Raw genomic sequence first — 22,957 nt, forward strand, 5'->3', positions numbered from 1 at the left:
GGTTTTTCATTGGTAAATACATAAGCGTATTACTTCTACCGAGATTACCAACTACCATCTTTTGGTAATTCTCGTCAATGTTATGGTCACTCTTGTCTAACACTTTATATTTTGTAATTATTATAGTTTTATACCATGTTATGTCGTAACGATGCTACCTCAGCTAACCACCGTTTATTTTTTTATTATTACTAATTATATTTTCATAAATATTAAAACAATTTTAAAATGCTAGAAATACATTTTAAAATTTGGTGGTAGGGTGGGCCATGGGTATTCAAAAGAATTGAATGTTATGGTTATTGCAGATAGCAAAGCTGTTCGCAAAATATTTTGGATTCAAGCTCTTTTCATCTACATTTCTTGTTTATGCTTATGGTATGTATTTGGATATTCTTACACATTAATTTGAAAGTTTTCGATAAGGAATTTAATTTAATTGGTAATAAAGAAAGATAACTTTTTACATTCCTTAAGAGTTTTAAAATCATTTGAAAATTTTATAAAAAAATCCTGCTAAAATATATCTTATGGATTTTGATTGATTTGTTTTAATTAAAAAAATCAGACTAGGAATTATGGTTGAAAAATAAATGTCAGAGCAACCCTGTTATTTACCCATACAAAAAATAAACATAAAATAAAAATGTTGAAATAATTTAAATATTATAGCTGTATTTATATTTTATAATCAAAGTCATTATCTATTGTATTATCCAGGTAAGAATAGTTGTTTTTTCATAAAAAATTTTAATTTGATAAATATATCAAAATATTAAAACTTTAAACAAAAATTAGTTAAATAAAGGTTTATATTATGAATTATATGAATATAAAGTATGTATAATTTAGTTTTTAAGCATAAAAATTATTATTTACTAGCTGACCCGACAAACGTTGTTTTGTCATATAAATTATTTATAGAGAATATTTTGCTAGAAAAAAATAACTAATTAAATATAGGCATGTAAGAATGTGGGTAAGGATAAGGATGTAAGGAAGAGATATGGAGTGCTATGAATGGTGACGAAATATAAAAATGAAAAAACATCAAACATTTATTTTTTTAATAATTTATTAAAATTGATCCATTAAAATTATGTATATCGCTAATTATGACAATATTAGTAAGAAACAATATCTATCCCTTAATGCAACAGAGTGTACAAAATTTTTTGTTATCCCATCTTTCGCCAACACAAACTGGATGGTTCGAGAGCACACCACGTATAATTATCCGTGTGAAAAATATGATGTGCTCAAATCGAAGCTACAGACATCGTTTGGCTTTGAAACTTATTGATAGTCATTGCAAATGCCAATCTAATTGTAAATTTGAGACGTTTAAATTGTATTGGCACATCTATGGGTATAATAGAGATTCGCGGTAATAATAAATTTTCACCTCGGAATTTGCCATTTAAAATTATGGCTTCGATATCATTTTTCATTAATTTTTTAACGACTTATCGCGTGCTGCTGTACAATCGTGGTAGGTCAAATTATGAAACAATATAACCGGAGAACAAACCTTCAATTGTAAATTATGCGATGGCATGCCTGGTAAGTCCAATGAGTTTAAAAACTCTGTTATATAATTTACAGCTTCAGTAGCATAGCAAACTATATCTATAGATTTGTATGACACCATGTCTCCTGGTAACAAATGTTTATCTTGAGATTCAATTCGTTGACGTCCACATTTTTTACTACTGAAATTGCCCTTTCTGCCAGACACTCATGATTTGTGTATTGTCTGTGTACATTGAAAAATATCTAGTCAATGAGAGCATCTTGCGAATAAATGATTGTGCAGAAATCGGTCGGTAATTTTATACATTCCGTTTCATCTGTAGTAATTTTCCCATCTCAAATATCTAAAAATTGTTTTGAGAATCTTCTGCATGCAGCTCTCTATCTTTACATACATTTCGACCATGAATTGTTGACGAAGTTCATGATATCGTAGAATAACGTTGTCCTGGTCGCGTCTAATCATCAACCAATATGCATAATAATCCTTCGAACTAACATTCTTGTTTGTTTTAGCACCTGTTGCGGGATCTTGTTGTTTAATATTTGTGCAATACCCATCATTCACTACCAAAAATAAAATTAATAGTTTTTAAATAGTTTTTTAATAGTTTTATTTAATAATTCATTTTCAATTGTGCAGTTATCGACCGGGTCAAAAATTATTAAATTAAACTATGATTTATTAAACAATAGCACTTTTCCAAAAAAAATTTTCGTGAAAACCTTCTCCTGGCAATTACGAACAATTAAAAAAAAATTTGAGCTAAATCGGCCCAGCCGTTCTCAATTGATGAAATGTTATACATTTTTGGCACCATTTATATATATATATATATATATAGATAACTAATAACTAATTATTTATTAACTTTATCGGACTAAATTTACGCCTAAAACCTTCTCTGTGATGTCTTCTTTAATTTAAAAAAAAATGCACGACGATCCAATAAGTAGTTTCAGAGTTTATCCCGAACAAAAAAAAGCGACTTCATTTTATATAGTAGGTATATATATATTTAATTTAATGGAGTATAGTTCATACTTAAGTTTTTTTAATCATGAAAAAAAAAATCATTCAAATATTTATTCAATAAGTAATAATTAATTTTAATTTTCAATTAAAATAAAAATGCTTTACATAATATTATAAATTCATTCCTTTTATAAAGGAAATGGAAGTATTATAGCATATAGTCCATGAAATATGGTATTCCATTATTAGCCAAACGTTTGGTTAAAACTTCAACTCCGGTATCAGTAACTAATAATGTTTGTTCAAATTGTGCTGATAAGAGCCCATCTACAGTCACAGCCGTCCAATTATCTGGCCAACACTTATCACGCCAACTACCTGCAATCATATAGTAAAAATATATATCATATTAGAGTGATAAAAAAATACACTTAAGTGGTTACGATTGTAATTTAAAATAAATATAATCTATAAAAAATATTTAACCATGCAAATTTTTGCATTGTTTTTAAATATTACAAACTAGCTAGATTACTATTTATGTATAAGGTTTACTGGGCTTGAATATCCAGAAGATAGTTAATTTTATAATTCTTAGCGTTGTAAAATTATTCATACTCTGCAGATTTATTTTTTTTAATTGGACTATAATAGTAATTACTTCAAGTAATATTTCATGATTATTAATTAATTAATTAATTATTATACAAAAATATATTGTAAAGCCAATAGTTATAAGATGTAATAAATATAACAATTTTAACCCTGGAACATTTTTTGACATACATAAATCAAACGAGATAAAATTTTAATGTTAAGATAAGGAATTTTTTTTATTAATAAGTTTATGTTTATAATTTGTTAAAAAATAAATATTTTGAAAAAGAACAAATTATTATACTTGTATATTAACTAGTTTATAAAAGCCGCGATTCCACTGTTGTTAGTGACAGTCATTAATTATCATCAAAATTCGAGATCAATTATTACCGCTTTCGTAGTTGTGCTAAAACTGTATATATACGGACCAACAACGTCGCTCACCAGGCAAGTATCAAAATGAGTTTGTTGCATTTAATCGTTCGCTCAATGTAAATATTAACGTCGATAATGGCGTCGTAAAAAAGAAAAATATTAAACCTTTTTCCTCCGGCCGCAAATGCTTCCAAGAAATCTAAAGTTTCAGGTAATAATTCCACTGACTCATTACTTCGAACCTGAGATGACACCATGAATTGGGAAAATCCAGGTGTTAATATAATACCACTTAATGTACATTTCGCCATAGAAATTACCACCTCGTTTCCCTGTTCCTCTAAATCGGAATTATTGTATGTGATTTTTCTGGACCATTTCACGTCTTTGTTGACTCTTCCTATAAAACTAACATCGGTTATATTCATTCAGTCAAATTTGGGTAAATCTTCACCAAACACATTAATTTAAGTCTCGGAGTCATACGCCTTGACACATGTATCTCGGAAGAAGACTTCTGGCCTTGAATGTCAATTTGAAATCATTGAATTCCGGCTTATTAATACCAAACGTAATGACAAATATATAGCGAACAAACTTGTCGAACTTAAATTGTTGTCCCCCAAGCTTCCAGAATCTATTATCATACACAGAGTCATCCATTTTGTATCTTTCAACATCTGATCTCCAGTCCAGTGCCGTCGATCTTTTAGATTCGACCACACCCAAAAATGTTGGCGTAGCAAACAACACTGTGACCAAGGATCCGACGCATGTAAAGTACTATTAACAACTCTTCCAAGCTACATCCATTGCAATTTAGACCACGTATCTTCAAACCGTTCATGCAGCGAATGGATCAACCAAAGGATGATCAAAAAAATCATAGCAGTCAAAAACAAGTCATAAGAAACAATCCTCATCAAAAAATTTTGGTATTGTTAATAAAATTAACAAATGTTGTTAAAATTACACAAAAATATCAAATAACTTCAACAACCGTAATAAAAATATTGCCAATAATTGTTCACATGTACAAGAGTTAGTGTTTCTTTTTTTTTCCAACGGTCATCGACTTCATAATTTCCTCCCAACCAAAAATATTAACATATAGCCAAAAAAAGAAATCCATCTGTTTGCAACTTTTCGAAAAAATCCAATTTCCTGTTTTACCACTTCACAGCGTTACATCTTTTAACTCCAACAGTTGTGCACTAAACAAACTTTCATAAAATAACTACAAAAATATTTCAGATACCACTTGGATATCAATAGTGTAAAAAGTCTTAGGGTCCGCTCTTCCGATCTTTTTGCTCTACTCCACAAACATAGATGTTCTTTCGCTCTCTTATTCGAGAACTAATTGTCCCCTAGTAGGAATGTATTTCCAACCCACTTTCATCTCGTTCATTTCGATCAACCCGAAGGGTATGGTATGGGGACCTTTGCCTCCCATCACTCCATCAATAACTAATAAATACTCATCGACCCGCAATTAGTAGACTCTGTCTCAAAATTAGATTGACTTAGTTGGCATTGAAGTTTTCAGTGACTCTCAAAACCCACTCAAACTCTGGTCTATTTATATCCCTCCGTACTTCCACACTTCATTAATCATATCTTCAATATTTTCACGATGAACTCAATTGTAGGTGGTCACCACCCAGCTTGAGATTTTTCTCACCATGATCATCATGGTGATATCCTACACACTGCAATCTCCTACCACAACCATCGCCTAATTAACAAAAGCACCCTTACTCGTCTGAACTGGGCTCCGTACCCGGAATCATCGTTGACATCACCTTTACTTCCCATAACCTGCACTTTTTTGTAAATTGATCTACATTGGATAACCCTAGAGAAAGCGATCGTTTTCTTATCCTCATCGATCTCTTTGGGCTCACTCCCACATCTACCCGTCATCCAAGTAATACGAGTCAGGATTCTACTTTAATTTGCATAAGGCTGATTGGCTATTCTTTGCATCTCACCTTAATTCCTTATACAACAAGTTTTACTTTTCTCATTCACAATAAACAATTAATCAACTTTCATCTCTACCATCCTCGAAGCCACTAGCATCACCATTCCTCTTCAAGACTTCATTCAAGTCTTCCAAAAAATATTCATCAACTTTCACAAATTGGTGAAACCCTTTATGCGCCATACTATGCTATGCTTCCATAGCCGTAGTTAGTCGTCCCAATTATTGTTGGAAGCCTTTAGAAAGTATAGATCTTCTAGATAAATGATTGAATTTCTTTTTTATCAAAGAATATGAGCGGCGACTGGCGCATCTTCAAAAATGTTAAACGCCATTCATGGTAAACATTCTGTTCAACCTTCAACGGCTCATACTTCCTAAAAGATCTATGGACAGTCTCAACAAAATTCAAAAGATGCGTTTCTCGAACTTCTTCTTCAAAAAACGAAAACGTTTTTTTCCCTCTTTTTTTACGACAAGGTGGCACATCCTTACGCCCAGAGCCGTATAAACACATAGGCACTATAGGCGCTGTGCCTAGGGCCTACGAAAATGTGTGGCTACGATTTTTTTGTAATATGTAAATTGGTATAAAAATTTAGATTAGTTATCATATAAAAGTTTTGATTTGATTTTTATGTTGTAAATATTATTGCTCTTAAAAGATTATTAATGCATGATTCTTCACTTCCTCTCTCAAAGAGAAGGTTTTTTAATTATTTATGTACTGGACAACGGTCCGGCAAGGACTAGGGGCCTAGGGCCTACGATAGTATTAATCCGGGCCAGCTTGCGCCCTTTCATTGCAAAAATTCAATCCTCCATCTCTACCAGTTCATCTTTACATCCTAGTATCTCATTCTCTCACTTCCCTCTTCACCAGGGCCGTATTTAGGAATTTGACACCCGGGGGCAAAAATAAAAAACGCTTGATTATACCAAATACAAATTTCTAAGGGTTAAAAATGATCTTTCTGAAGGCTGGTGTACACAAAAAAATTCTAAGTGCAATGTCAACATAGGGATAGATTGTTTGTAAATCTTCGGATTTATCAACAGTAATCGACCGTTACCGATTATGTGTGTATGTGAGTGTCGTGACGCCGTGATTGGCGATATATATACTTTTTGAGATACATTTTTTATTTTGTAAAGAAATTTCACTTCAAGTTTTCACTTCATTAAATATTGAAAATATAAAAAATTAGCCACCCTCTCATATTTAGCCGCTCGGTTAACAGCATCCTGTAGCACCCTCCTAAATACGGCCCTGCTCTACATAAAATAGAGTTAAAATAGAGTTAAGAATGGCCATGTCTACCCATTCTTCTTCAGCCACTGGTTTGGATCTCATCTCTATCACAATGCGTAAACATATCTCAGATAAAGGAATCGATATCTTACTTACCATTTATAACTCCTTATGTCTTGATGGTATAATCCCTGAATCATGGCTCCACTTTCCCGTCATTTCCATTCAAAAACCCAATTCCACTCCTACTGTATACCCGTTCTATAGCCTTGTCCTCCACTCTATGTAAGTTTGTAGAAAATATCCTAAAAAACCACCTTAACTGGTACCTTGAATAAAACAATTTCATAGCTGACAATCTCTTTGGATTTTTGGCCAGCTTTTCTTCCTTTGTAGGAAAAATATATCAATTATATTATGAAAATGAATTCCTCGCTTTAGCTTTTATCGACATTAAAGGGGCATTTGATTCAGTTCATATACCAACCCTCGTTTTCCGTCTTTCAAATGTATCCATACCGCACTCATTCTGCAATTATATCTCATATTACTCCTCTCACCGATTTCTGACCTTTTTCTCCCCCTCTGGCTCCACAAATTCGCGCAAAGTTTTCAGAGGACTTCCTCAAAGATAGCTGCATCATCCCCATACTATTTAATGTAAATATGAATTAAATCAACCAATATATCTCTTTCAAGGGTTTTAGCTCCTACATCTATACCGACGACATTGTCCTTTTCACATCCGACAAATAACTTGATTGAGCAATCTCGACACTAAATTAAGATATCTTCATACTTTCTTCATCCATTCTTATTTGACATTTTTTTAATAAATACCGAAAAAAACCAGTACATAATTTTTACTCACAACAGATATTTAACAACCACAAATGTTTTTATTGATAATCAACCTATTTACTTAGCCAACTCCGTAAAATACCTAGGTTTACAAATGTTAATAAATGAAACATACTTATATTAATATATTTAACATCTGTGAAACTCACTGGGGTCTAAATAGAGATAATATCATGGTAAACTTTAGAATAATCCACAGTGGAAATGACAAGTGTGGTAGAAACGGAGTGGTAGTTCAAGGAAAATGGAAAAACAACATAATGAATACATACCACCTTAACGACAGAATACTTATGATTAAAATCCACGCACAACATACGGACATCTTCATAATTCAGGTATACTTTCTAACAACAACAGCGAAAGTTGAAATTTATGAAATGTACGAACAAATTGAAGACCTCATGAAGTTAACTGATGATAAAGCGAACGTGATAATTATGGGAGTTTTAAACGCCTCTGTCGGAGAGTAGGATAGCTTATCAAACTGTCTAGGAAAATTCGCTCTTAGAAAACAAAACGAAAGGAGTGTCAGACTCGTACAGTTTTGTGAACTTGAACTGAAAATCTCTAATTTTTTTCCGAATGCCTAAACGATGAAGTTACACTAGGAAAGCACCAGGAGATATTAGAAGGGTTCCAATTAATTTTATACGAGTTAAACAGAAATACAGAAAAGTTATATCCAGTCACTCTTATCTAGGCTGTGATATAGACAGTGACCATAATTTAGTACTAACAAAGTGCAATAGCACTTTCAAGAAACAGGCCAAGCGATTTGTCAAAAAGTGTTGTCTAGATAAGCTGAAGAGTAACACTACAGTTGATATCTTCAAAAGAGAACTCGAAAACAAAGAGGCAATATCTTAGGAAGAGCTAAAATCAGTTATTTGAGAAACCTCTGATAGGGTGCTTGGGAAAAATACCCTTGAACTAAGAAAACTCTAGATGTTGCAAGATATACTAGAGTTCATCAAGGAAAGAAACATGTGGCGAAAGATAGAATATGACAAATACAAGCTTTTAAAAAATAGAATAATACAAAAGTTCAGACAAGCGAAGGAAAAATGGTTGGAAGAGTACAATGAAGATATTGAAATGATGATGAAAATAAATAATAATGGAGTATATACTAAGGTTAAAGAATTGCAATATACTCTAAAAACTAGAAGCAATATTTTTAAAAACAAAGCAGGCAAAATTTAGTTCGATAATGATGAGGTTGCAAACAAATGGAAAAAATACCTCGAAGATCTATACATAGGAGAAGATATTAACAATAAACAATAAGAATACTATAGAGAACGAACAAAATTTAAATCTAGCTATGAAAGGTCCAGAAATGACTAAGGATGAGTTTAACCGAGCACTTAGAGATTTGAACGAAAAAAATTAACTAGATTGGATGATATACCTTCAGAAATACTGAAAAACCTAGACGAAAAAAACAGGTTAAGTCTTATTTAAAACTATAAAGAATTTCTATGAAGTAGGCTCAATTCCGGAAGATTTTATAAAAAGTTAAACTATCACCCTACCTAAGAAATGGAATGCTACCGATTACACAAACTACAGAACTATAGCTATTTTATCTCACTTGTCAAAGATAGTTCTGAACATTATAAAGAACAGTTTGAAACACAAAGTGAAAGAAAGACTTGACAATGACCAGCTTCGTTTTAGGAAGAGTAAAGGAATGAGAGAAGTTTTCATAGCTTTGAGACACCTACTGGAAAGGAGAGTTGACGTGAACAAAGCAACGTTTATAGCATTCATAGACCTGGAAAAGGCATTCGACAAGATAGACTTAAAATTCCTATTTAACACTCTAAAGGAAACCGTAATTGATTGAAAAGATAGGTGTTTAATATTGAACTTGTACAAAGGTCAAACTACTATATTAGATGTTAATGGAATCAAGAAAGAAGCGAAAATTCGTCAAAAGTAAGGCAAGGTTGCCCTTCATTTCCATATTTGTTTAATTTGTTTATTGAACAGGCAATACATGAAATGAAAGACTCATCTTCTGATGACTTTTCCTCTGGAGTGGTCACTCCAGAGGAATATCAATAAATGGAAAACAGTTTTACTCCATACACTTTGAAGATGATATAGCTCTCCTAGTTGACAACGAGGAAGAATTGAGTTTGATGCTTCATATACTTGACTTGTCACTAGATAAGTTTAAACTAAAATTAACTACGAAAAACAAAAGTTATGGTTATAAATTATAACAAATACAAACATAACGCTTAACAATATACAATTACAACAAGTGAAGGAATTTTGCTACTTAGATAGCTTAATAAGAGATAATAAATCTACAAAAGAAAGAAGAAGGCAAATTACATTAGCAAAACAAGCATTCGAAAAAATGGACACTTTTTACTTAAAAACATTTATATTAAAAATATTTATATTATATTTATATTAAGTATAAGTTCAAGAAAGAAATTCATAAAAGCATACATTTGGAGTATATTATTATATGGATGTGAATCATGGACGATAAGAATATATAAAAAAGGTAGATTAGAGTCTATGGAGATGTGGATGTGAAGGAAAATGATTAGAAAAAGCTGGACAGAACATAAGACGAATGGAATAGTGCTGAACGAGATCAATGAAAAAAGAACAGTGATAAATACAGTATTGAAAAGAACAATAGAGCTAATTGGACATCTACTAAGACACAATGTCTTCGTGATTATCATTATGGAAGGAAAAATAGAGGGTAGAAGATCCAGAGGAAGACCGTGTAAGTCCTTCTTTGAAGAAATCTTCCGACGAATGGGTTGTTGGCATATGAAAAACATGATTGGCTACAACAACAAGGCTTGGACTTTAGAAGCTCATGATGACGACATTTCAATTTCAAAGTTTGATAGGTCCTTCATATTTGATACTTAATTGGACTAATTTCTCAATGAGCAAACTCCCTTCAATACTTCACAGATACATGATGGGGGAACCTACCCATCGGCACTGATCCTTATTTTTAATTTAGTCATTAAAGCAAAAACCGACTATGGTTCCTTCCTGTTCTCATCCACTTTCCTCTGCCACAAAAAAAAAAAAAAAAAAAAAAATTAACTCATCAATTCCATCTTAAACTCTTGCTAACGTACCATAATGGGGGCCATTCAATCAAATCCACCTGCAAGTATGGAGGTGGAATGCTCATGCCCTCCTATCGAGCTTCGTAGAAGACGATTCACAGGTAAATTTATTTTTAAACTTATGTCCACTCCCAATTCTACACTATTTTTAGATTTTTCAAGAATTGAAAAATCCTGGAAATATGTATAATCTCCTCGGTTACACTCCGAAAACCCTAGCTTCACTTCCTAATATTCTTGCTAACTCACTTTTCTTGGATTTCATTTCTTTTAATTTTCCAAACTCAATCCTTGTATTCATTGACGGATCAGCATCTATCCTATCTTCAGGATTTTTCTTTTTCATACATTTTATTTATATTCCGTTCTATTCCAACCTCCATTCATTGGCTTTTTCATTTATTGTCGAAGCCAACACCATCATTCACGCCCTTCAAATTATTATTTCTATAAATTCTCAAAAATTTATAATTGTTTCCGATTCTCTATCATTCCTATTTTTTCTTCAATAACTTCAGTTATTCTATTTCTTCACTTATTCTCATGATAAAATCTCTAACACATCAACTTCTCTTATCTTGTAAAGCTGTCAAATTCTTTTGGGTTTCATGTTACATTAGTATCCTAGGTAACGAAAAAGCTGATTGGTTAGCCACCTAACCAAAAACCAAATTGTTCCTTCTTTATTAAAAATATCCAAGTCTGATTTCCTTCCCATTTTTCACAATACTCTAAAAAAAAGCATGGGCTGACCTTTGATCATCTCTTACCCTAACTTCACTACCTGGCACAGATTAATATATCCACTTGAATAATCAACTTCCCTTGGTTTCGTGATCTGAACCTACCCAATCCACAATTATCGCTTTTCCTTGTTTTCGCTTTGGGCATTATGCTTAAGATTATCTTTTCCCTTATCATTAAATTTTCTTTTGACTTAATTTCTCTTCTCTTTTCACTCTTTACAACCATGAAGCCTTATGTGATCTTCATCACATTCTTTTCTCTTGACCGTCTCTTACTTATTTTTGCAATTCATTGCTATCACAACTCTCTTCCTGAGGTTACACCTTCCCTGATGTAATTCTTCTCCTTAATTCTTGATCTTCCTCTGTCTTCACACTCATCATTAATTTCATCTCCAGCACTAGTTTTCACGCTTAAAATATTGTATTTACTATTAATTGTAATATAATTATTTATTTGTTATTAATTATTATTATTTTTCTCTATGCATCTTAAATACTTAATAATCGTCATACTATAATGTTGTAAAGATAAAAGCAATAAAAAAAAAAAAACAACTCTATAATTTTACCTTGTGATATCATGGGCTCAATTGTAAATGTATGTCCAGGTTTCATTACACCAACAGCTTTGTTTTCTATTACACACAAAAATAAAAAGTTAATTTCATTTTAAGATAAAAAATTAATTTAGTGTTTAAAATTATGTAAGTAAGTTTTATTTAAAACAAAACTTACTAGCATAATGTGGAACTCCAGGAGAAGTATGAAACAGTTGATGAATACCATGACCACAATAGCTTCTTACAACCGAAAATCCATTGGCTTGAGCATGCTTTTGAATAATATTCCCAAGTTCTCGATATTTTTCACCGGGTTGAACTAAATGAAAATTATTAATAAATTTAAAAATATTAAACGATGGATAATAATATAATATAAGAACATTACCTGCATTTATTGCCTTTTCTAAACATTCCCATGTAACACTTACTAATTTTTCAGCATTTATACATACACTGCCAATTAAAAATGTTTCATTTAAATCACCATGATATCCTCGATGACATACAGTTACATCAACTGTAAAGTAGGTAACATATTGTAAATTTAAAAAAATCGACCAAATTATTTAAAAATATTAGAACATTTGGTTTTTCAAACCATTGCAAATATCTCCATCAATCAAAGCTCTTGAATCAGGTATTCCATGGCATATAACTTCATTAATAGAAGTACAACATGATTTTGGATATTTATAATAATTTAATGGAGATGGATAACATTCTCTTTCAATGCATGCTTCATGTACAATTCTATCAATTTCATCTGTTGTCACTCCAACACCAATCATTGATGCAACTTCATCCAACACTTCACGACCAAGCTTTTATAGAAAAAATATATTTTAAATAAATACATCAGAACTGTTCTATTTGTTAATAATAATTAATAACAATATTATTCTAACTAGATTAATTTTTTACAGAAACAACATATAGGAACTTATTAAAATTTATAAATGTGATTTTAAATAACAAGTTAATTATGAAAATATAATAATATAATAAAGTGCCGATTTTATATCGTTTATAAATATTTTATGCTAATACCTTACAAGCGACTCTCATGTGTTCTTGTTCTTCTTCATTTAATACTTTTATGTGTGATGATAACTTAACTGATTGTTCACTTAAAGGTATTCCCTCAGGATGATCTGCATAATCAGGCCTTTGAATATGGTCAGGAACAGTACGTGCAGGAGATATTTTATGAGGTCTCAATTGTCCTAAAAACAATTTTATATGATTATTAAACTATAAAAATAAAAAAATGTAAAATTTTATAAATTAAAATTAGACTAATAAAATATTTTGAATGGGTGATTTATTCAGTAACCCATTTAATAATTTTGAATTTCTTAAATTTATAATTTCAGTTTCCAAGGATTTAATAACTTTCAATATTTTCATAGAATAATTTGGTTTTAGAATATTCATATAATATATTTTACCTGTATATACATAATCCGGCCATGGATTATATGGTTCATAACCATTAGAAGATGAATTTGAATTTTCTGTAAAAAAATGTTTAAATAATAATAGTTCATTAATTTTTAGAATTTTTTTTTTAACATTATGTATTATTTTTGCTATCAATGTAGCCAATATTTGAATACTACTAAAATTTAGAAGATATAGCTAAAACTCTCTTTAAATAAAATGTCTTTAATTCTATTAAAGACATTTAATTAATTAATTTAATTAATAAATTCTATTATTTAATTGTTATTTTATAGTTAAATATTACATAATAATTGATCAAATAATATTTTGATTTGCTTAATAACAAATTTCAAACTTTTAAAAAAAAATCATCAAAAATTTATTCATGTAAAATTTTTTGATAATTTTTGTAATTTTTAAATTAATTGAATAAGAATAATAAAATAATTATTGAATAATTGTTTTATTGGATTTAAATGAACATTTTGGTGAAAATAATATTATTAGAAATTAATTTTATTAATATTCTTCAGTAACTGATCTATAAACAATAACAATATATTTGTTATCAAATTAAATTATTAATAATTATTAAACAAGTAATTTATTGTAGAACAATGTAACTTATCTTAAGTTATATTCAGTGGCAAATATAATTCAATCATTTAGATGTATTAAGGACCTAGGCTATAACTATTCTTTATTAACCTTAGATATTATACAAGTATTGTTAAAGATAAAATCATTTTCATTAAAACATAAAATAACTTTTAATATTGACATTAAAAAAAAAAAAAAATCACATACTTACGACCAACTTTATGAAGAACCTTATGAATAGACCAATTTCCTTTAAAACATTCCTAGAAAATAAAACAATTTATATTATTAAAAAAATTTATTTTGGTTAAAAAAGAAATTTCCTTTTTAGGAAATGAGAAATATGAAGAAATTTCAATATATATGTAAATTCATTATAGTTATTGTGATTATTCCCTATTTTAATATTTTTAGGATTAAATGTTTATTCCAAAAAATTAATCATTTCATATTAATTAATTAAATTTTATAGTAATATTAAAAAATTAATTGAGCAAAAATCTTAAGAAATTCCAAAGAAACTGATGTCATAACTTTTTTTTGGATATTATCAGTTTGAACTTAATTTTTATTGTTTTTATCATGGTTACAAGTTATAGAACTATGTTATTATTTTTTTGTACAGAGTAAAGTTATTGTAATTTCATACCAAGAGAGATTTACTTAAGAAATAGAATAAATGTATATCATAACCTAAGGTATTTTCATATTGGTATAGCAATGGAAAAATTCAAAAAAATTTGTGATGATTACATGGAAAAGTAACTAACATGTTTTATTAAATATAATGTTTTTAATTAGTTATTGATACGTATCTTAATTTTAAAAAACTCTTCTTTATTAGTATAAAATACCTATGAACTATTTAACCAAATAACTAATATTTCAATTTTAGGGTAGTAATTAATTGCTGTAATATTACACATAATTAAAAATAATTAACGGTAATGATATACTTGTTGATAAATACATTGGATAGTCAATTTACTGCAGGTTTATAATATTATGATAGACAATTTAAAGAAGGGATTACAATTTTCTTCAGGAGTACTGATCAAACTTAAAACAATACAAGTAGCATCAGCTTTTTAACTAAGTACATGACATCAGCCGACGTCTTAGGTATATATGTAAAGTGAATTGTAATACTTAACTAAGAAAATGGTAAGCTTAAAGGTAAATTTTGTACACATGGGATTTGAAAAACTTTTGAAGTCTTAAAAATCATAATTTTTAGTGATTCAGACAATTGACGTAATATAAATGCTATGTCAGTCAGTAATGTGTTACAATTCATTTAAAGTCTAAACAGATTCAGGGCCATAGGATAACAAGACATATGTCATCAACACCACTGCGATAAAGGCGGAATTACCTGAGAGCAGAAATAGGAACCAGGAATGCCGAGTTTGATGCACGTGGGACACTGCAAGTTGGCTGGCGAGTTGCAGCCGGCCGTCTCGCAAGTACGGTTCGCTATTGATTTGGACATCGTACGTGTTCGAATGATTCAATTTGTGACAAGAAATCTAGTTTTACACGGTCGACCAAAACGGTTACGACAGGACAAAAGACACCAGTGCGGGTACAGTATTCGCCCGTCCACCGAATGCTCGGAACACAGCTTTGTTTCGATATGGGCAGCGGCGAAATATGATATTCGTTATCAGCTTGAATAAATCAGCTGCCGCGCGGCCGTTATCAATTCCACAACGATAACGGCGCCCTACTGATAACGTTGTCGTGTTATTTGCCCTAAGATAACTATGGATGCGACACGGCTAGTCGTGAGACCGGTATCATACCGAAACATTTTTACACAAAACGAAACGATGATTTATGAACCCAACTTGATCGTGATGTTCATAATATTTCGAGCGGAGCGAGAAAAAATTAATGTTTGCACCATGAATTAAGATATCTCAGTTCACTGTTTGTACGGTAATTATTCGCTAGATACGATAGTTTTTATAAATGTAGATAATAAAATAGGTTGGCAAACTTGAATCAGGCACCTGTGTGTTAATTACTGTTCATCTACCTTCTAACACAGTCCATGATAAGAACATTTTCCCTCGTCTGTTTTCTTCAAGTCTTGTCTCGTCAATAACATTACGTTAGACACCCGAGGACGTTGTCGAGCGCCTAAGAACTTTCGTTCCGCACTCGTCCGTCGTCCGCCATTCGTGCACCACCATGAATATCCTGCCGAGATTTGCGAGGAACATCAAATCCGGGTTGTTCAACTTGACCAAGAAGAGGTACACCACTCCGAGCGCGACTCCAGCTAACCCTCCGTCGCCGTCGATACCACCGTCGCCGTCGATACCACCTTCGTTCGAATCAAGTAAGACTATTTTGCTCTTCTAACGCCCATGTTATCGGTCATTTAAGAGCCATTATTAGTGGCAAGTAGCCAAATGGTATATGAATTATTTCTGATTATTTGTAAGTATACTCTGCAGTTTACACCTTGGTTTGCACTCAATGTTGGTAAATAATTTTTAGAAACCTACGAAATATTAAGTTCTATGAACGTAGTACATTTGTGATTTATTTTAACATTTTGTGACCACTTTCCACATTTATTTCTTTAATTGTATTTTAAAACTAAATCTTTTTATAAATTTCGTTTTTATTATGTATTAAGTTACACTGTCTTTTCACTGTTTTTTTTATTTTTAATTATCATTGTATTATGTTAAGTGTATCTACCTATACGTGTAATCTTATATCTCACCTTGTTATTAAACTGTATTTGGTTTTAAATTTAATATTTTATACCAATATATGTTGTTTAAATCGACCATTAGGATTATTTAAAATATGTTTAATCTATAATGCGTTCTGGAATTTGTAAGGACTTCAAATTCTATAGTTGAGTGATTTTATAGGTACTTTGATCATAACAAAGTCCCGTTAAACCAATATCATGTATATGGCTTCTTAAAAACAATTAAAACTGGGTGTGTTATATGAATGTTACTATTTTAATATTCCTCTAAAGTTAACGATCTAATTTTGTATAATTTCACTCTATAATCAAATAAAAACATTTAGTTCTCAAAAGATTTAATGTTAATAGTGTTAATACAAACCGACATGTTGATTAGTTTTCTCGAAAGACAAGTTGATTTAATTGCTTATTAATGAGTAATCGTGTTTATTTTATCTTTTGTTTTTATTTTGTATTTCTTTTTAATTATAATTTAACAACATTTAAAACACCAGCGTGAAGGCACTAAGCTAAAACTGTTAAAACTTATTACATTGTATGGATAAACAACAGAAAAATGCTAAATAAAATTGTTACCCTATTCTTCTTAGATTTTATTTATTAAGATTATTATAATTCTTGTTTTTACGATGTAATTTGTTTATTAGCGCAAAAATTAGCTTCCCAATTTAAACGTAAAAATACTACTTTTAATTTAGTTTTCAAGGTTCCCGTTTTTAGGCTTTTGTATTTTTTGATATTGAATACGATGTTTCAATCAATATTTGTTTGTGGGACTTCCAATTGACTTGCTATAAAATTAATAAATGTTCGCCAGCTCAAATTTCTAGAATCTCTTCCTAGCTACCCTTCAACATTCCGAGAAGAGAAAAAAGAGAAAATAACTCGCCAGGACACACTACTTTCATATTTCTTGATTAGATGTATGAATGGGTTAGTTGTTATATCCAAGGTCCAAAGTTTGATGTTAGAGATTTTACTGTTAAAATGTTTTATATACTATGGATAAATATAGAGATTTTTCTAATGCATTAAATTTGTTTTTGGGTATCACTGGGTATTGGGTATTACATTGAGCAAGAAATATTTATACATATATATATATATTATAAACTATTAAAGGCTTATTATATTCTTGTTTAATAGTTGTTCAATAGTTACATAATTTTTAAATACGAGTAGTAATCACGACCTTAAGAGGATGCCACACCCGCATTTGTTGTCTCCATCTGACATACGTATAGCATAGCAAATTTGCTTTCAGTCATTTAAATGTAGTGATGTTTCCTTTAATATTAGAGTAAACTAACCTATAATAAGGGAAGAGCATTATCTGTGTTTTGTTGGTCAGTTTTTTTTTTCGATATTTTAATTTTTATCGAATTATGAGGTTTTTTAATAATTAAAAATTATTGTAATATTTTACATACTCATAACACGCTTAAAAATTAAAATATCGGGAAAAACCAATTAACAAAGTCCAGATAATGTTCTTCCTTTAAAGTTTGATTATAGGCCAGTTTACTCTAATATTAAAGCTAACATAACTACATTTGAACTACTAAATTCAAATTTACTATGAAGTACGTATGTTAGATGGGGACAATGTATGCAGGTGTGCCGTCCTCTTAAAGCTTTTTTTCACACGAAGCTATCAAAACTACGCCACCAGAAAAGAATCGCCACTATTTATGTTTCCAGAAGCACCTCTGTGTTTCGATGTAGATTATGTTAAAATTACCGTACATTTAACTAAAAAATTTAAAAAAAAATATTAAGTTTTGGGTACATCCATTACTGTTTGACCGTTCTGTTAAGGGTTTGTTCAATTTATTTTAATATGATTTAAGTAATTCGTATGAGGAATTATAGAACAACTTCAAGAGATTCACCAAATAAATATGAGAAAATTTATTTCACCTCTTTAAAAATTGGTCGTAACTTTGAAGTTACATGCCTTTTTATATCACGATTTAAATATTAGCCACAAGTAGAGTTCCATAATGCCGACCAATTTTCAATTTCTATACATTTTTTAAATCAAAATGATTATCCATGTTAAAAAATATTGACAACGTCAACACACACTATTGGCAGTGAGTCAAATGAACAGAATGTGCGTTTTTTATATTACAATAATATGTATTTAAATGGTCCCTTTACTATTTTGGTTGCGTGTTCTATACGTCTGATCACTCAAACTCATAATTGACTTGATGACGCTACCATGTGAAAACCCTAATTTAATTATTAATATCTTGTGGTGAAATGACCATGGTAGTGCTGCTCTGGTGACTTCGTGTGAAAGAGGCCAAATCTGTCATTTTATTTTTCACTTTCCCGTGTTTAGGCCCTAACATTGGAGTTAATTACGATCATCTAATTATATCACTGTCTTTAATGTATAATTAAGATAAACAATATTTATAAAAAAATAAATAACTAAAATTAGTGTGAATGATGAAATTAGTATATGAAAAATATATTTTTTTCTCTTGGAACTTCGATAATGAATAATCTTATATGTTAAAAATGAGACTGGGAAGTCGCAATTAACATGTTAAATTAAATTAAAAATAAATAAATATATATCCTATATTTGGTAGTTATAAATGTAATTCTTTTTTGGAAATAGTAATTAAAAAGGTTTACATCAATATCTAAGAGCTGTGTAAAATCTTAAAAAAATATTGTTTTATAATATTTTCTATATTTTATGTTTACGTATTTTAATAAAAATAAAAACATAAAAAAACTCATCAGAATAATATTACGGATAATGATATTGTACTTAAATTGAATTTGAATTATATAAAACAGTAGTTGTGTTTAATAATTGAGTTGGACAAGTATTGTTTTTTGATGTCGAGACGAATCGAGCCGAGTTTCAATTATTTCAAGTGTCGAACAAATATCGAGTACTCAGAAAAAAAAGTAGAGCAGTTGAAAAACTTTGAACACTCGAGAAAAAAGTCGTAGTTACCTTGTCTGTATAAAATATCGTTATCATGATAAAATATTAAAGTAATAACAATCTATTGTTATTAACTTAAACTATCAACCTTCCTGATATTTTCTATTGGAAGCATTTGGATTCCAGTTAGGCTTATAGTTTAAACATTTATTTTTCAATAAAGTAGTGAAATAAACTCGAGTATTCGATTCAATTTGAGTAAAATAAATTATTCCGTATTTAAAAGTACAAGTATTTTTTTGTTGAGTCGAGTCGAGTACTGGAACTTGATTCAAAAAGTTTTAGAAAGTCGAATACTTGCTAATTTTAAAGATATGTATTCTGATGATAACATTTGATATAAAATATACTTATACAGTATAGATACTTTGTGTATAAAGGTGGCAAATGTGGTTATGGATTTACCTAAGTATTTAAATTTAAATTTTATAATTTAGGTAATAATATTTCACTAACCAAGATGCAAAAGTACATGTGTGTTTGGGCTAAACGATATCCATCATTTAATGAGGTTCCGGAACTGGTCACGTATGTATTATTACATTTTATTTTTATTGTAATTAATTAGTTAAATGGATTTTATTTGATATTCTTTTTATGTGAATTAGTCGTTCGTAAGGGGATAAGTGATAATTTGTTAAGGACCCTTTAACGTATATTGTACAGGCAATTGTGTGTAGTGTTTGCGTGATACTTATGTGAGAATAAACTAATTTATATGAAAAGCAAATTATTATTATTAGTATCAGTAATAACATTCTAAACATTGGTTTGTGATGATTGCTAGTTTTGTGAGCAATTAATTTATGCTGTAAAATTTTTAATTTTTATGCCAATGTTAGATTAATGTAATTGTATAATAATAATTCTGAAAAAAGATTAGAATTCATTTTGAAATTCACAATAGTTTTTTTAATATTTTTATTTGGAAAATAGTAAATTTTTTTTAATGACTAGAAATCTAATGTCTTAAAAGCTTAGGATATACAAACTTAAAAAAATTAGTGCATTTAATAAAATTAAATTTTACAATACATTTTAATATTTTTTTTAAATATTGATAATTTCATTACAATATATGTTTTTATAAACATAGTTTATTTTAAGAAAAAAACTGAGAATTACATCAAAGCTCTTTTACACTGTTCTTTGGTTTTCTTGATATATTAATTAATTTAATAATAATTGAATATAATTGGAAATTCAATAATTTAATAACCTATGATTATTTATAATTGAAATTATTAACCCATGATAAGGTCAAAGTAATTTTTTGCCCTCAATATTAGTAATATAACTAATGTCATCATTTATGGTGACTAAAGTCGTTAATACCATTAAAAACACATCAGTGATTAAGTTCTTTTAGTCTGGATGCAACATAATTCTTTCCTTTTTTTGCTTTGTAATTTTGTTTGCATCTCTTTTTTACAAAATTACATTGAAACTTAATTTAATTAAAATAGTATACACATTGAAAAATACTAAAATTATGAATTGAACCACACCTCCTTAATTTCTGTATTTGCTTGTACAAATATAATATATATTTATATTTTCCATTTAATTGAAAACATTTTTTTTTTTTTTTGTAGTCCTGAAGTATGGAGTAAAGTTCGATCTATTATACGAATCAAAGCTGCCAACTATACAATGGTCCTAATTCTTTTGGGCTGTGTTGGAATGATTGTATCAGGTAAACGAGCTCGTGAACGTGGTGAAACGATTATGCAAAGAAATTTAGAATGGCATCAAAAGTATACTGAAGGTAAAGACGACGTAAAAAACATTGGTGTGTTTGGAAAATAGAATTGATTTTATAGGAATATCTAAAGTAAGATATTTAAAATAATAAACATCATCAATCATTTGTATGTATCTTTTAACATGATTTTGAGTCTCTATTTTATAATTATTAGTTATTTTACAAGTAAATTGTATAGATTATTTAAAAATGTTATTTTATTCGAACTATAAAATTATTGTGTTTATAAATATCTATTTTATAAGATTATAATAAAGATAAACCAATAGTCTTATATAACTAATATTTTTTTTTTTTATAAATTAAGAATTTAATAATTAATATTATTTTATTTACTGTTGAACAATAACAATCAATATATACAATTAAATGTTATTACGATTTCAAATGATGAGAAATGAGTCATTGATATTAACTAATGTTAGCACTGTATTATTGAAATATACTCGTATATTTCATAGTTTTTTTAATGTCTTTATTAACGTGCGTTTTATAATTGTACAGTTGTATAAGATATTCTTCAAAGATTTTCTAATTTTTTATAAATGACGGAATCAATGGCACCCAACTAAAATTAAGTTGAGGGGAAAGGCAAAAATTATTTCTTGCTACCCACCACCTATTACACCATAGAAACATATATACTATATAAATAGTTTTTTTGGATACCCATCAACCCCCATTCACAAAAAAAGAGGGGCGATTGCCTCTCTTAGATTATGATTTTGTGCTACTGGAAGAAATCGATGTTACTAAAAATCATTAGATTGTCTATTCTATTTGTTAGATTATTATCTATCAGACAAATACTCGTAGTAAAAACGAAAAAAACGTATATAAAGAAGGTTAGTCTCAATTTAATGCTGATCAGTGTTTTTATTGATACCGAATGTATTATATTTAAAATATATTTTTGTAAAATATGTAATTATTTTATTTTTTTAAATTAAAGAATACATATTATTAATACCCATTTAACAGAGATAAAAATAACTGTGTATCTTTTGTTGAAAATAACAAAATAAATAATTTGATCGAAAATAATTATTAATTATTTTGGTTGATAATATAGTAAAATTTCCCTTACTGCACACTTTCAAATAACTGACGTTTTTTCTGGAACGGGAACATTTTCATTATTTTTCTGTAGAAAATCCTTTAAGTACGGAATACTTTAAATAACGGACATTTTTATCACATTTGAATTTTTGAAATTGATCATTTTTATTGACAATTAAGAATAATTATGGCATATATTAAGAGGATATGGCACCGACAATTTTCAGAAGTAAAAACATGTTACGCAAAAATACAAAACGGCCTTTTAACATAATTTTGGACTTAAAACACCTATTACATAAATTGTTGAACCCAACATTTAGGAAGGAATCTCATAAACATTTTTTAAAAATATTAAGTACAC

The 22,957-nt window shown here is 29.3% G+C and overlaps 2 protein-coding genes across 2 annotated transcripts; one reads left to right on the forward strand and one right to left on the reverse strand.

The window, feature by feature from the left end:
* Positions 1 to 2,666: 2,666 nt before the first annotated feature.
* LOC112682805 (methionine aminopeptidase 1) lies at positions 2,667 to 15,716 on the reverse strand. Its single transcript, XM_025553544.1, has 9 exons — positions 15,434 to 15,716; positions 14,270 to 14,321; positions 13,464 to 13,529; positions 13,063 to 13,238; positions 12,614 to 12,836; positions 12,401 to 12,532; positions 12,188 to 12,331; positions 12,022 to 12,087; positions 2,667 to 2,887 (listed from the first exon to the last, which is right to left on the reverse strand). The coding sequence occupies exons 1-9, from the start codon at positions 15,548 to 15,550 to the stop codon at positions 2,718 to 2,720; spliced, it is 1,146 nt and encodes a 381-aa protein (XP_025409329.1). The 5' UTR covers positions 15,551 to 15,716; the 3' UTR covers positions 2,667 to 2,717.
* Positions 15,717 to 16,098: 382 nt separating this feature from the next.
* On the forward strand, positions 16,099 to 21,643 carry LOC112682806 (UPF0389 protein GA21628). Its single transcript, XM_025553545.1, has 3 exons — positions 16,099 to 16,405; positions 20,207 to 20,297; positions 21,365 to 21,643. Exons 1-3 carry the CDS (start codon positions 16,255 to 16,257, stop codon positions 21,576 to 21,578), a joined length of 456 nt encoding a protein of 151 aa, XP_025409330.1. The 5' UTR covers positions 16,099 to 16,254; the 3' UTR covers positions 21,579 to 21,643.
* The last annotated feature ends 1,314 nt before the right edge of the window (positions 21,644 to 22,957 follow it).

The sequence above is a fragment of the Sipha flava genome, unplaced genomic scaffold, assembly GCF_003268045.1.
Source record: "Sipha flava isolate LNK unplaced genomic scaffold, YSA_version1 211_pilon_pilon, whole genome shotgun sequence".
Taxonomy (NCBI): domain Eukaryota; kingdom Metazoa; phylum Arthropoda; class Insecta; order Hemiptera; family Aphididae; genus Sipha; species Sipha flava.